General features: G+C 31.1%; 1 protein-coding gene and 1 pseudogene across 1 annotated transcript; one reads left to right on the forward strand and one right to left on the reverse strand.

Moving 5' to 3' along the window:
- Positions 1 to 11,893: 11,893 nt before the first annotated feature.
- On the forward strand, positions 11,894 to 12,474 carry LOC123210421 (annotated as a pseudogene).
- Positions 12,475 to 13,141: 667 nt separating this feature from the next.
- On the reverse strand, positions 13,142 to 13,923 carry LOC123210420 (major allergen Pru ar 1-like). Its single transcript, XM_044628764.1, has 2 exons — positions 13,740 to 13,923; positions 13,142 to 13,629 (listed from the first exon to the last, which is right to left on the reverse strand). The coding sequence occupies exons 1-2, from the start codon at positions 13,921 to 13,923 to the stop codon at positions 13,334 to 13,336; spliced, it is 480 nt and encodes a 159-aa protein (XP_044484699.1). The 3' UTR covers positions 13,142 to 13,333.
- Between the last annotated feature and the right edge of the window lie 692 nt (positions 13,924 to 14,615).

Below are 14,615 nucleotides of genomic sequence, written 5' to 3' on the forward strand. Positions count from 1 at the left end.
GACGAACTTGTGGGTGTTACAGACACCAACATGTTTCTTGGCAGTTTAACAAATAAGATTATGGCATAGGAAAACAAAACAACCAATGATAGATCATTATATTGAACATCAATAACCCAGTTAATATCAGAATAGGCAATAAGATAAGGACTAGAGTCATGATGAAATGTGAGACCATGCAACAGGGTGCCTTTAATATAACAAAAAATGTGTTTGACTACATACATATCTTTATGAGTAGGAGTATATAGCCACTAAGTGACCTAATTCACAGTAAAAGCAATATCAGGCCAAATGAGCGTAAAATATTAGAGGTTATTTACCATGTTACGATAGAGCATAGCATTTGGAAAAGAGATATCATCATCAAATGTTGAAGTCTTGGAACTAACAAAAAAGGTAGCACAAAGAATGTAAGAGTTAAGTTGGATGCATCAAAGCAAATTTACCATGTAATAACGTTAAAACTAATATAAGGTGTAAGACCATTGAATAATTTTCATACCAAAAAAGAAATTAAGGGTACCCAAACCTTAACAAACAAAGATAGAGTATAAGGTCGAGACACAGTTTGTAATCGCCTAGGCATCAAAACCAGTAATAACTAAATAATCCATATAAATAAGTAGAAGCACATCTGAGGTAGATGTATGGTGAATGAATAGTAAAGGATCAAATTGGGTATTGAAAAACCCATAATCAATTAAAAATATGTATAATCAATGATACCATGTTTGAAGTGCCTGTTTTAAGCATAAATAGTCTTGATAAGTCGACAAACATGAGATGGGTAACCAAGGTCTATAAAACTAGGATGTTACCCTATGAATACGTCTTCAATAAGATATCTTTGAAGAAAGACATTCTTGACATCAAGTTGATGTAGTGGCCAATTATACATACTGGCTAGTGTAAGAATTATACAGATAGTGGTTAGCTTGACAACAAGCCTGAATGTTTCTGTAAAATCTATACTAGTTTACTAATGAAAACCCTTGGCAACACCACTCAACTAACCAATCATTGACTCAAACCCATTATTGAATCTTACTTAGCGGAATATGCAGGTACTTATGACAGAACAAACAAGTCTGGTTTTTCATAATACAAATTAATCCCCACCTGATCTATTGTTTATGATGAGATCAAAGGGCGTAGCAAATGGGGTAGCTATTCCGCTTCGTGCGTAGTAAATAGAAACCCATCAACTTGATGTTTGGCCTTGTAAACCTATTGACAACCAATCAAATTCTATTAATGAGATGATAAAACAAGAACCCAAGTGTTGTTTCTTATAAAGGCATTATATTCCTTACTTATAGTTTGACACCAATGTGGAAAGGACTAAGAGTGTTTAAATATGGTAAGCTCTTACAATGTAAGATTAAGTGCTTCGATAGTAAGAGCCTGAGGAATCAGATAAAGAAAGGAAGCCATGATCTCATTGATACTTAGAAACTTGGCTTTAAGAAGTAGTGTCTCAAATTAATTAGACATAGATATGTCCAAAGAAGTAAGAGCAATTGAGGGTAAATCAAGGGGACCAATAGTCTTAGAAGCTTGTTAAGAATTATTGCCAGGTTGCATATACTCAAATGGCATAATAGGTAGACAAAAAAGATGTGAACCCATCACATTAGACATCTAAAGAGTGGTATAAGGAACAGATAACAAGCGAAACCCTAAAGAAGACTTTGATAAGGGAGGATCAACAACATAACTATGAAATATAGTCTTATAAAAGAACACATGACGGGAGATGTAGACACCGATACCCACAATTTTAAACATCATACCCTAAGAGTAAACAAAGAACAGATCGAGAGGCCAATTTATAAGAAACAGTTAGAATGAGCATGGGATAACAAGTATAACCAAAGGTTCGTAAAACACCATAGTCCAACGAGAAGTAAAAAAAAAACTTCAAAGGAACTCTTATTCTTGAGCAGTGGTGTGGGCAACCTATTAAAAAAAAACATACCAATAAAAAATGCCTCTACCCAAAAGGTAAAAGTCAAGTTAACTTGTAATAACAGACAACGTCCTTTTTCCACTATGCTGTGGTGTTTCCTTTCAATGGCACCATTTTAGGGAGGGGTGTAAGAATAAGACAGTCGATGTATAATGTTGTGAGACTTAAGAAAAGAACAAAATAATTTATTGAATAAAACAAGAAAGAAGATTTTCTATCATTAACTTAAATTTAACAAAACATGGATAATTTGAATAGAACAAAAAAGAAGAATTTATATCATTAACTTAAATTTAACAAATACAACAATAATGTCAGATTTTTAAAAATAGGGTATAACCATGTATACCAACTAAAATCATCAACAATAGACAAATAATATCAAAAAGACAACAACAACGAAACAAGAATAGGACCCTAAACATTAAGGTGAAGAAGGTCGATGGACTATGAAAGCTTGTTTGATAAAAGGAAGGTAATAGCTTTTACTAAAAGGATATACAAAACAAACAAAGGGAGTATCTTACAAATGATGAATTGGACCAGACATACACGCAGGTACAATCTTGAGCACTATAAATGATGGATGAAAAAGACAATGATGCTAGACATTAAACGAGACATGAATAGACGAATAGGGTATAATGATTGGAGGTGTCAATTGATAGAGACCATTACTACTGCGACTAAAGAGAAGAATTTGTTCTATCTATTTGTCCTTAATTACAAAACCAAATAAGTTAGACAGAGAAACACAATTAGCATTAAAGATGAATTTATGAACAGGCAAAAACGTTTTACATCATGATGTGACACACAACACATCATATAAGAATTATATGTGGGGTTAACTAAAATTTGTCAAAATAGAGAGAAAACCCTTAAAAAAAAGGAAGGATATGGTATTTTTGAAAAACAAAAAACAATTAAGGTTTCTTTGAGGGAAAGGGCAAATTTTAAAGTTGAAAGTACAAGAAGATGTTAGTCTTTGTGATATCATGTAGGAATTATAAAATTGGGCTGTAAACTAAATGAATATCATTGAAAAATATTGTACAATTTACAGTATTATAGAGTAATCAAAAAAAGAAATCTTATTTTATGAAACAAGAAAAATAATATACACCAAATCAAAATAATATCGAATCAGAACCATATGAAATTAGAATTAGATCAAATCACATCAATTAGAATAGGATCCAATCAGAATCTGACCAAATGGGAAAATAAATATTATTTAACAAAACCCCCCAATGCTGTAGCAACCAACCTTTATCAATCCGACCAATCAACCAACCAACTAGAATGTAGCCCTAACTACTGTTTTTTGCTTTTTAAAATAGAATGTGGAAGACTCCACTTCTGGGCTTTGATTGCATTAGCTTAGGTTAACTCAATATTCATAAGTTCTACTCATTTCTCGCTTACCATTCTTCTAATGTTGTTCACAATTATTTGTTGTACACCAAACACAATTTGTGTGATAAATGAATTACTATGCTATTGGACATATGAAATACATATGCAGTTCAAAATAGAAAATTTTTATAATAATAGTATTTGTGTAAAAATGAGCACTCTAACCTTGAAGACATGATATGTGTAATATTCATTATACAATTTATTATAACATGTAATATATGAACACTTAAATGAAGATATAAGATTTCTATGGTCTCCTACTACATTGCAAGTAAATATGTTTGAGATTTAGTTTATAAATATTGGTCTTTTGATCTTGGTAGATATGAGGAATAATGGAGGATCAAAGAAGCAATAACAATATCTTTCATTTCCTAATTCATTTTTGTTGCTAGCAGCTCATACTTTATAAAGATACAATGTAGCTAAAAACATATTTTAATATCATAGAATTATGAGAAAAACAAACTAAAAATATGAAGGAAAATTAGTAGTAATGCATGAACATGAAGATATGAAAAGTGTTACTATTATGGTAGTGATTTAGAGCTAGTCATCACCGATGTACTTAAATATAATATATAATCATTATTTATAATAAATAAAATATATACAATATTTCGTTATCCTACAATGTTCATACATTTAGAAAATTGTTCTCAGAATGGCTGAACCATGAGGTAATTGATTATGATGACCCTATGTTCATATAAGGTGATTATTCCTAAAATGCCCGTAGGTATGATATTACTATGACGAAAGGTATGGGTAATAGTAATAGAACTATTATAGTGTTGAATAATCCTATCGAAAGATAATGACAAATATGACATGTCAAAGTTATTTGTTAACGGCTCGACGCAACACATGGGTGCACATTGTAGATTTGTCCAAATGACAAACCTACGAAAAGGATTTCATATATATAGTTACTCCAATTTCTATAGAATATATCATATTAGTGAATAGAGGTACATGTAATCTTTAAATTTTAGGTCACCAAACCGTCATGTAGAAAGATCAGTATGGTTTGACATCAACCTGGTATATCCTTGTAAAAGGTTGCCATAAATGTGGTGATTCACCATATTGAGATATATACGAAAGTTATAGTGGATAAACATAAGATTGTCATTTTAAACATGAGAACTGATATCTTAGATATACCTACTAATTGATGACAATAAACACATAAATCTTTGGTCATAGTAGGTTTAAGTTGGTTTTCAATCAAATATCATCTAGTCGTTTACAAAAGTCAATCAATGTGTATCGAGGATTCTCTAAAGGAGATACTTAATATATGCCTCAGTTTTAAAGAAATATCATATTATAAAAGGATAATATTGTACGAGTGACCATATCATTGACAAATTAAAGAGTCAATCATTAACATTTTGTTAGTTGGGTATTATGATGCCTTGTTAAAGGTTAATCTCGAAATATGTTTGGATGGTTGTCAGGTTGAGAGCTCGACACAAATCCATCCACTATTAACTAACAGAAAGCTTTTAGGTCATATACAAAAGGAGTTGATTGAACTCTAAAGGCATAAGATTATTTGAGTTGAATCCAATTTGAAACTTAGATGGAGGATTTCAAGTCTTAGGAGGTCTTTGGGCTTGAAGTACAATTTATTGTACTTAAGAACTGAAGTGTAATATTCTTGAGGTGTTTTAGTGCATTAGAGATTATGACAAACCAGGTTTATCTAATAAGATAAGGATAAACTCATTTGGATTTCTTTTGGCCTATGCACAAACGTGCATGCATCACACACAAGTATACATTGTTCTTAGAAAAAGATAATCTATTATCCTTATCAACCCAAAATTAAGATAAATCACGAATTGTATAAGATTGAATAAGGATGATGTACCGACATACATCAAACATGCATGACCATATATGGTGTCTATATATATATACTTGAATCTCATATTTTCATTTCTTTCTTCCTCCCCAAGCCTCCGCACCCCCCCCCCCCCCCCCCCCCGGTGCAAAACACCTTCTCGCTCATACACAACATTCTAGCACACTACAGTGTGCGGGTAATATGTTGTTTTTATGAAATAAAAAGGAGGAGATATTGTTAGATAACTAAAAAATATAAAGAAATATTGAGAGATATTTAAATTAAGTGAAAAAAAATAATTAGAGGAATTGTTAGATATAAAAAAAAGAAAAGAAATATATTGAGGGATTTTTAAATTGGATGAAACCTTATCCTTTCAAAATTCAATCTAAGAAGGATTAAAACAAGGAATATAATTATATATATTTGGGGAAAATGAGACATTAAAAGATTTTAATTAAGAGAGATATTATCCCTTTGAATACGTAAAGGAGCCTATATAAGTTGTTACTCCCATAAAAATATTCATTTTGGTTTCTTCCCTTTGCAATTGGAAGGGAGGTGGAAAGGTTATTTCACACTAAAAATTTAAGTTTAACTTTTCCTTTTTATTATATTTGGTAACGTTAAATTTTAGGTTTTCGATTGATAGATTAAATTATTGATTATTAGCTTTTAAGTTTGTAAGCAAAGTATTAGGAATTGATAGTCTTGACAATTTGATATTTTATCTTTTATTAAATGTTTTGATTAAGAAATTTATTTCATTTGCAGTTGAAAATCTTCCTAGAAATTCTATAAAGAGCAATACTATATGTACCTACTTTGGGTACACAAATATATACAAACTCATATGTGTCATCATATGATTGGTTATTGTTTTATTCTTAATTCAAAATCATCCAATCAGATGATGACACATATAAATGTGTATACATTTGTGTACCTAAAGTGGGTACAAATAATTTTATTGTTCTATAAAATGTTTCTTCAAATATGTCAAATTTTTATAGTTTAATGGTTATTATGTAAATTATTAAAAATCTTAGAACAAAAAATCCTGAATTTTGGACAAATGTTAGTTTGACTTTCGTGAATGTTTTGAGCCATTGTAGTGCAATTGTATCTCAAAATCTTTCTAGAAAATTTATTATATGTCATTTTAGTTATATCAAAAATTTATAACTTTGTTATATTTATATAAATTATTAAAAATATTATAACAAAAACTGTCCAGTAAAGTTCTCAAATTCAAGACAATCTTGTTTAATTTTATCAATAGTTTGAAAATGAAATTAAATTAATTTAGATTTGAGAATTTTTGTGAAGGTTTTATTATATGTCTTTTACGTTATATTAAAATTTAATAATTTTTTACAACTATAAAAATGGTTAAAAATCAAGAAATAGGATTTAGTTTTCAGGTCACTGTTTACCCCCTTTATTCATTGAATGTTTTAAAGAGGAATTTTGTTTCATTTGAAAATATTTATGAAATTTTTCTTGCATGTCTATTTTAATATTTCCAAATTTTTTGTAATTATGGTGAGTGAATAATTTATTAAAAATTTTGTAACAATAATTATCTAGTGAAAGTGTAACACCCCAATTTAGATATATACCCTTGATGGGAATATACTAAAAAAGACGTATATAACTAAACTATTTAAAAACTTTAATGCATAATCATTATTATAAAACATGCAAAAAGATGATATAATAAAAACAACTGCTTTAAAAATCAAACTCATAAATTTTCAAGTATCTGAAATCTCTGCTATAAAATAGCCATACAAATCACGTGTAAACCCATATGTCTGAAAGAAATAATAATAATAGAAATAATGTCATGTGGTTGACAAACTAAATAACAAACCCTCGTATCGTGCAACTACTAGCTGGACCACTAGACCCCTGTTTGCCTTGCTACTCATCTTTACTTGCAAAACATACAAAAGAAACACATGAGAAAACTCAATAAGTGGAGACCTTTCAGCTTTCATGGCTAATAAATTATCTAGCAATAAAACTCGCATTATGTTTGTAAGCTAACTATTATCACACTACGACACCTTAGTGTCCTGACATAGGTCAACCATTAAAATTTTAGTGACCCAAGCTGAAATCGGCATATTTGATACCTTGGTAAAAATTATTATGGTGCCTCATGCACATACCAAATGGCTTATTAAGCTATCTAACTGGGACACCTTGATCACACAAAAACATCTTTGATAGTAGCTTCTTCTCTTACCACATATACTAATTGAAACTACTAACTAACCATCCAAAGATAGCCCTTATCTTATGTACATATGTGATGTATATCGTTGATCACATGAGGAATATCTAAAAGCCACATCTTTACCATGCACACCTAAACTAATTTGGGTGGCTATGTGCCTCAACGTAGAGTGCCTGATACATCTCATAGGTATCCAACCTTATTTTTCTTACAAATATTGTCACTTAGACATATAACTAGTGACTGTCTGGTTATGTGACACTAACCTTACGGTTGGTGACTTTTTGACTCAAATTCGACTTGATTTGAGTTTATGTTGTCGTCCATATTAGTTGGGCACCTTATTTATGTCTTTCTTGAATTTTATATCATCTACTAGCTCATTATTCTTTTAATATAACTCTCCATTCTTATGCACATAGCCTAGGGGTATAATTATCTTTTGACTTTGTATAAGGGTACAATGTCATGCCCTTCTCAACCCATGCCCATGTGCCTCTTGAACCATATACACGGGCATATGACACTCAACACACGATCATGTATAAGGCCAATGCACACAAGGAGTTAACTTGGACACACTTTTGTGTACTTGAATCCACTTGTATAAGCCACGTGTCTTCTAGCACACATCATCCACTTTTGGAAAGTCATACACAAGTGTGTGTCCCATACCACATGACCGTGTATTTCTCCCCCTAGAAAAAGCAAGGGATCATTGGACCTTCAAATTTTTTGGAACTACAAACGGGCTTGTATAAGACCATACATGACCATGTGTCAAGATTTATAAATTGCACCTTAGGGTTTCTATACTTTTTGATCACAAATCCAACAAGATTACTCCTTCTAAGACATACACAGAAGCCTCTACACACCCTAAGCATGATATTCATATGATTTATCTATACAAAATACACATACACGACTTTTAGACATTAATCAATCAAAAACTAAACCTTAATAAAATCAATAGGTTAAGTATGCATATAACTCCATATTCACATTCATCATCAATTACATCTACAAAAGTCATCATTACTCTATTTGAAAATCCTTGGATCATTCTTATAACAGAAAAATTATACAAAACCACATGATCAAACAAAGGAAGTCACTCTTCTTACTTGAATTCTGATGACAAAGCCTCCTTTGCACGACTATTGCTATTCTGGTGATCGACGATAGCTCCTCAGGCAACCACAAACTGCTTTCTCACTTTTGAGAGGCTGAAAAATATAACAAATATGAGAAAAAGAGGGTTGATCGCGTTTTATTTTTTATCTCCAGTACACAATACACAGACGTGTATAGACTATACATGATCGTGTGTCTAGTTACACAACAAAAGCAACTTCCTATTTGGTTGCAATCCTAATTTGATGCACTTATTTACTTTTCCTGACCATACAGTATCGTGTGTATCTCCATAAACAGGCATGTACACTTGAATTCATTAATTGCATATTTAAAAAAAAAAAAAAAAAAAAAAAAAGCCTTTCGGCTTACTTCTAGGTGTTATAGAAAAGTTAGTATATGTATAATCTAAGATTATGATTTGATAGTTTTAAGTTTGATTTATGATTTCTAGGGCAACAAGGAGATACTTGCATCTCCTTAGACAATTGAAATCATAATTAGAAATTATCTACTATTAAGGTATGTAAAAGATTACATAATATGTAATATTGCAATCTTTTGTGTTTTATATTAAAAATGTTTATATGATGAACTAAGTTATGAAATCATTTTATAAAGATGAATGAACTATTTTCTGATTTATTATATGACCATATTTCAAAAGTATCTTTTATTTTAATCTAAAATATATTGAAAAACATTTTTTAATGGATATTTCTACGAAGGAAACTTGTTATTTTGTTTGGTTTTCAAAATCAATGTAAATGATTTTTTTAATAAATATTTTAAGATATTTTTCAAAGATAAATATGTGTTAGAAGAAAAGTTTTATAATAATATTTTTGTTGAATGTACATAGTAAGATGAGGAATTGACAAAATTAAGAATCAATACATACATACACACACACACACACACACACATATATATATATATATATATATATATGACCAGATGATAAAATATCCAAAAACATATGTTGAATGATGAAAATCTGCAAACCTATTATTAATATGAATGATGAAAGACCTGTAAACCTATTATGAATATGAGTATTTATAATAGGTCTTCATACCTATTATGAATATGAATGATGAAAAATTTACGGATATATTATGAATATGAATATAAATACGAAGAAAGGTCTACAAACTTATATAAATATAAATATGAATGATAAAAAGTCAGTGAACTTACAATGAATACAAATAAGAATACAATTAGATCACTAGGTGTACAAGTGATCTATGTGGTTCAGTATGAATTTTATATTTTCTATTTATGAGCTTACAAATGACATGTTTTCTATTTATGAGCAACATTCATGAATTCTTTTAAAATTATTTTATGAAAAAGGACAAATGTTGTCTGTCCTTATCATTGATGAATACGAAAGTGATTATGTTTACTTTTTCTTATGATAATGAATATGAAATTGTTTTACATTGTTCTTCTTATGATTGATGAATATGGAAGTGTTTTATTTTTCTTATGATTAATAAATATGAAACGTTTAATTCTTGTTTTCCTTATAACTAACTATTTTGAAAGTGAATAAGTTTTTATAATATAACATTTATAAGAAGTTATATATTATGCTTGTTTTTACTATTTAAGTTGACGGCTCACTCATCGTTTCTATTATTTTGTAGAATAAATTTTTTAGAGTAGCTAGGAAGTATAAAACAAAAAGAAATCAATGAAAGAGAGAGGTTGAGGAAATTCTTGATGTACATGAATTATGTGATTATGTAAGATTTGTATATCTTAAATTTCTTGGACAATTATTTTTGAGGATTAGAGAAACTTTTATGATGTGAAAATAATTTGTTTTAGAATAAAGTCACAGAAAATAAGTAACATTTCAATTTGAATGAGTTCCGAAATTGTGGTGTTGCAATGCAACTTCCATACTCCTACTGTCTATGTTTCATGTGGATATCGAGGTGAGATCCTATGCTTGGATTAAGAACGATATAGACATAATCCAACAATTGTGAAAGATGAAGAGCATCCAAACGCAGATATAAACTCAAAAACTTCATATGGATGTTTTGTATGTTTGTGAATCAACGAAACTACCAATGGAATCCTAAGGAGGTTTTACGTTATTGTAGAAAGCCGTAACTAAAACCTAACAGCTACTTTATTACTAGTTTTCTGTTCCACTAGGACGTAAATAACTCTGCTCATTCACATTTAATTTCCAGTGGTTAAAATCTGTAAGCTAAAATTCTACTTTAATGTCTGCGGTCTGCAGTCTGCTATCTGTTGTCTTTTTCCTCTATAAAGTTGGCCAGTTGCTCAAGTATTTGAAAGATGAGTAAATATGAGAATTTTCATCGTTGAACAGTATAATAATCAGCAATGTTACGTCCAAGTTTATATCAACATCAATTTGGCAAATTTGAAATTTTAATTATTCTATAATTTGGTTGACTTCAGTCCTGTGATAGGACATATTTAAGCATTCAACTTTTGAACTATCAGTTTTGTTTTTTCTGCTCAATTTTGAAGAGACAAATCTATGCATTCTCGAATTGCGACCAGTCCACATAGGGTGCTTTGAAGGTATTGAACTGTAGACAAAAACTCTATATATACCCTCCAGATGTCCTTCTTCTTAGGGATGACAATAAAGAGAGGCAATGAGGGGATCTCAATCCCCATTTCCATCCTTATCCCTGCTACAAGGATGAAATTGATTTCCCATTCTCTCTCTTTGAAGAAAAATCACTTTCTCATTCTCTCCCTAGACTTAAAAGAGTCTTTTTCTTATACTCTTTAAACACGATATAAATATATTAAATAACAAAATTAAGTAAAATTAAAAGCAATTCACTATTTTAAATGTCACAAATATAATATATTAATTACTTTAATATACACAATAAAAACCTAAATAAATTTGAAAAATATAAATAATCTAAAACTATAAAGATATGTTAGTATTTTAAGTAAATATATTAATATAAAGGGACAAGAGGGGGCGAGGCAGGGAGGTGACACATGTGTCCCTGTCCTCGTCCCGTCCCCTATTACGAAAATTTTTTTCATCCTCATTCCCATCCCCTTCCCCATTTCTATTGGATAATACCCTTCTCGTTAGGGTTGGGAAAAGTCGGGAATGTGTCCCTGTTCTCGTCCCGTCCCCAAAATTGTCATCACTACGGCATCTCCACAAACTCAAAACTACCCTCATTCAAGCCAATTTTCAACACTTCTCAGAGTATTTGTTTTTGATCCAACCAAAAAAAAAATGGGGGTTCTTCACCTTAACTCAGAGACTACAACAGCTGTAGCTCCATCTAGGATGTTCCAGGCTTTCATTCTTGATTCTCACAATCTTCTCCCAAATTTGGTGCCACAATCATTCAAGAACATTGCGTTAATTGAAGGCGATGGAGGCGTTGGCAGCATCAAGCTAATAAACTTCCCTGATGGTCAGTCCTGTGAAATAAATTGTCCTTAGCGAATGTATTTCTTTGTATTCTCTAACAATTACATGAACAGATGGCAATTCGATTTAATTATGTGATTGACAGGAAGTTACTACAAGTATGTGAAACAAACGATCGACGTACTCGACAAAGAGAACTTTGTGTGCAAATACACTTTGATTGAAGGAGACAGTTTGGGGAGAAGCTTGAATCAGTTCTGTACGAGGTTAAATTTGAGCCTTCTGGCAATGGCGGAAGCATTTGTAAGGTGGCTAGTGAGTACCACACAAAGGTTGATCATGAAATAAAAGAAGTCGCCAAGGCAAGCCAAGAAAAAGCAGTTGAATTGTACAAGGTTGTGGAAGCACATCTCTTGGGAAACCCTGATCTCTATGCCTAAAGTTTAAAGCCTTATCACTTAAACCAATTTCCAAATTGGTTACCATTACGGGTTTTGTCGTACTGTAATATTTTCCTTTTCTTTTGCTTTATTTTAGAATAGTATGATTTGAATGTCATATTAATATGCCTTAGAGAATGTGGTTGTTGCTGCTGGAATGATGCTGTTAAAATGTTGTTGATGTTTTTTTGCTGCCGTTGTTGCTGTTACTTTTCATATAGTTGCTTTTAATTCTTAATTATCGTTTGATTGTTTTAACTCAATTTCTTAGTCTTTAACTTTGATCATTTCACATATTTTACTTAGATTGATTGTCTAAACTTCAGCAGTAATTGTTTCGATGACATATTAATCTAGTTTGGAAATCGGGTTAGATTTGAATTGTCACGAAATCTTTCTGAACTAATTAGAACTACTCTGATGTTATTGTAGGCAAATTTGTTAGAGGCAAAGTGGAGAACTGTTAAATTATAAGTATCAATATAGCAGCACTTAAACCTTTTACATATAACATATAATTGTATCTTCAAGTAGTTTTGTAGTTGTGCTTAATCTTATTAGTTTTGATTTTGATTTTTTTAGAATAGGTAAATTTGTACTAATAACAAGTTGTTTTCTAGAAAATTGGTCTTCTGTCGGACATATTAATAATATTCCCAGATTCATAGACAGCTTAACAAGAAGTTTTTTATATTTATTTGTGAAGTGACACGATACAGACTCTTAACAATTACAAGCCAGCTGACCCAAAGCCTTATTAACAATACATACTCTTTAATCTAGTGAAAATTACAAGCCACACTTGACCCCAAGCCTTATTAACCAAAACACAAATCTGAACATACTAATATTGGTAACTTTAATAGGCATCAGGATTTGCCAAAAGGTAGGCTTCAATGGCCTTGAACAATCCTGAAGACTTTTCTTTGCCTGCTTTGATTTGCTCTCCTGTAATCGCAAAGTCGCCAATGGTATAGTACTTGCTTATGTTTTTGCAGAGGGATCCACCGTCCGGAGAAGGTGCTAACTTAATCTCATAGGTGATTTTCTCTAGCGATTTCATCAATGCATCACCCTCAATTACACTGTAACTGTAGATGAAATTTTCTTTGTCTAATGCTTCAACCTTATGTTTCACATAGTCAAATTGGCTTCCTGCAATTGACAATAAGCAAGTAAAACTAACAAGCATTTGTTACATTGCATTCATGTTATTTGCAAATATATGACACAAGAGGATTAAGTGATTATAGTGTAAAACAAACCCTCGCCAAAAGTAATCTTCTTGATACTGCCAGGCCCTCCATCTCCTTCAATGAGCTCAACAGTTTTAATGGCCTGTGGCACGATCTTGGGGATGAGTTTGTCACCATCATGGATAAGGGCGTTGAATATCTTAGCTGGGGGGATTTTCGTAACCACCTCCATTTCATAAGTAAACACACCCATTATAATTTTTGTGTTTATAAAATATTGAAAGGCGGAAGAGGAAGGTTGATTAGTCCTTAGAAAGTTATAATGTTGAGAGATCAGTGAAATTGAGGTCTTATTTATATACTGAGTTCTCAGTTTCCCTGGGAGATGGAAGAAAATTTAGGCAACTTTTATTCGATACTGCCAATGATAATATCAATAGTTCTTCAAGTAATGCAATTGCATAAATTGATTCCAAGTTTTGTACTACGCTGCATCTTTTTCTGAATAGTTAACTGGAATTCCAGAATGATTGCACAAAGAAACAAATTTGGGCATCAAAGTGAGCAGTCCATGTTAAACAAAGTTATTAATAATCAAGTGAAAGAATTCGAAAATGAGAACAACAAGAAAGAAGAGCAAGAATGATCAGTCATTATAGTTAAGTTGAATAATTGTTGAATGCTTTCACAAAAAATCAAATTTGGGAATCAAGTGCGCTTGGTGTACTAAAGAAAGTTGTTAATTACGGCTGTGCTTCTTTGTCTGCACCGTACAGAATTTCTTTTTAATTTCTATCTAGTTTGGCGAAGTTTTTCACTCTCATTGACTGGCGAAGCTTTCATTAGATACAACCAAAAAAAATTAATAAACAACATCATGGATGTAAGCATTTTGATTATTGAATCAAATCATATTAAAAATTTTGTATCTCATTTTCTTTATTT

Source organism: Mangifera indica, chromosome 3 (assembly GCF_011075055.1).
Source record: "Mangifera indica cultivar Alphonso chromosome 3, CATAS_Mindica_2.1, whole genome shotgun sequence".
Taxonomy (NCBI): Eukaryota; Viridiplantae; Streptophyta; class Magnoliopsida; order Sapindales; family Anacardiaceae; genus Mangifera; species Mangifera indica.

Excerpts from the sequence above, each read along its gene's own strand:
- LOC123210420 (XM_044628764.1), bottom strand. The coding sequence starts at position 13,923 with ATGGGTGTGTTTACTTATGAAATGGAGGTGGTTACGAAAATCCCCCCA. Across the intron at positions 13,630-13,739 it reads GAAGATTACTTTTGGCGAGG|GAAGCCAATTTGACTATGTG; the intron begins GTTTGTTTTACA and ends TGTCAATTGCAG.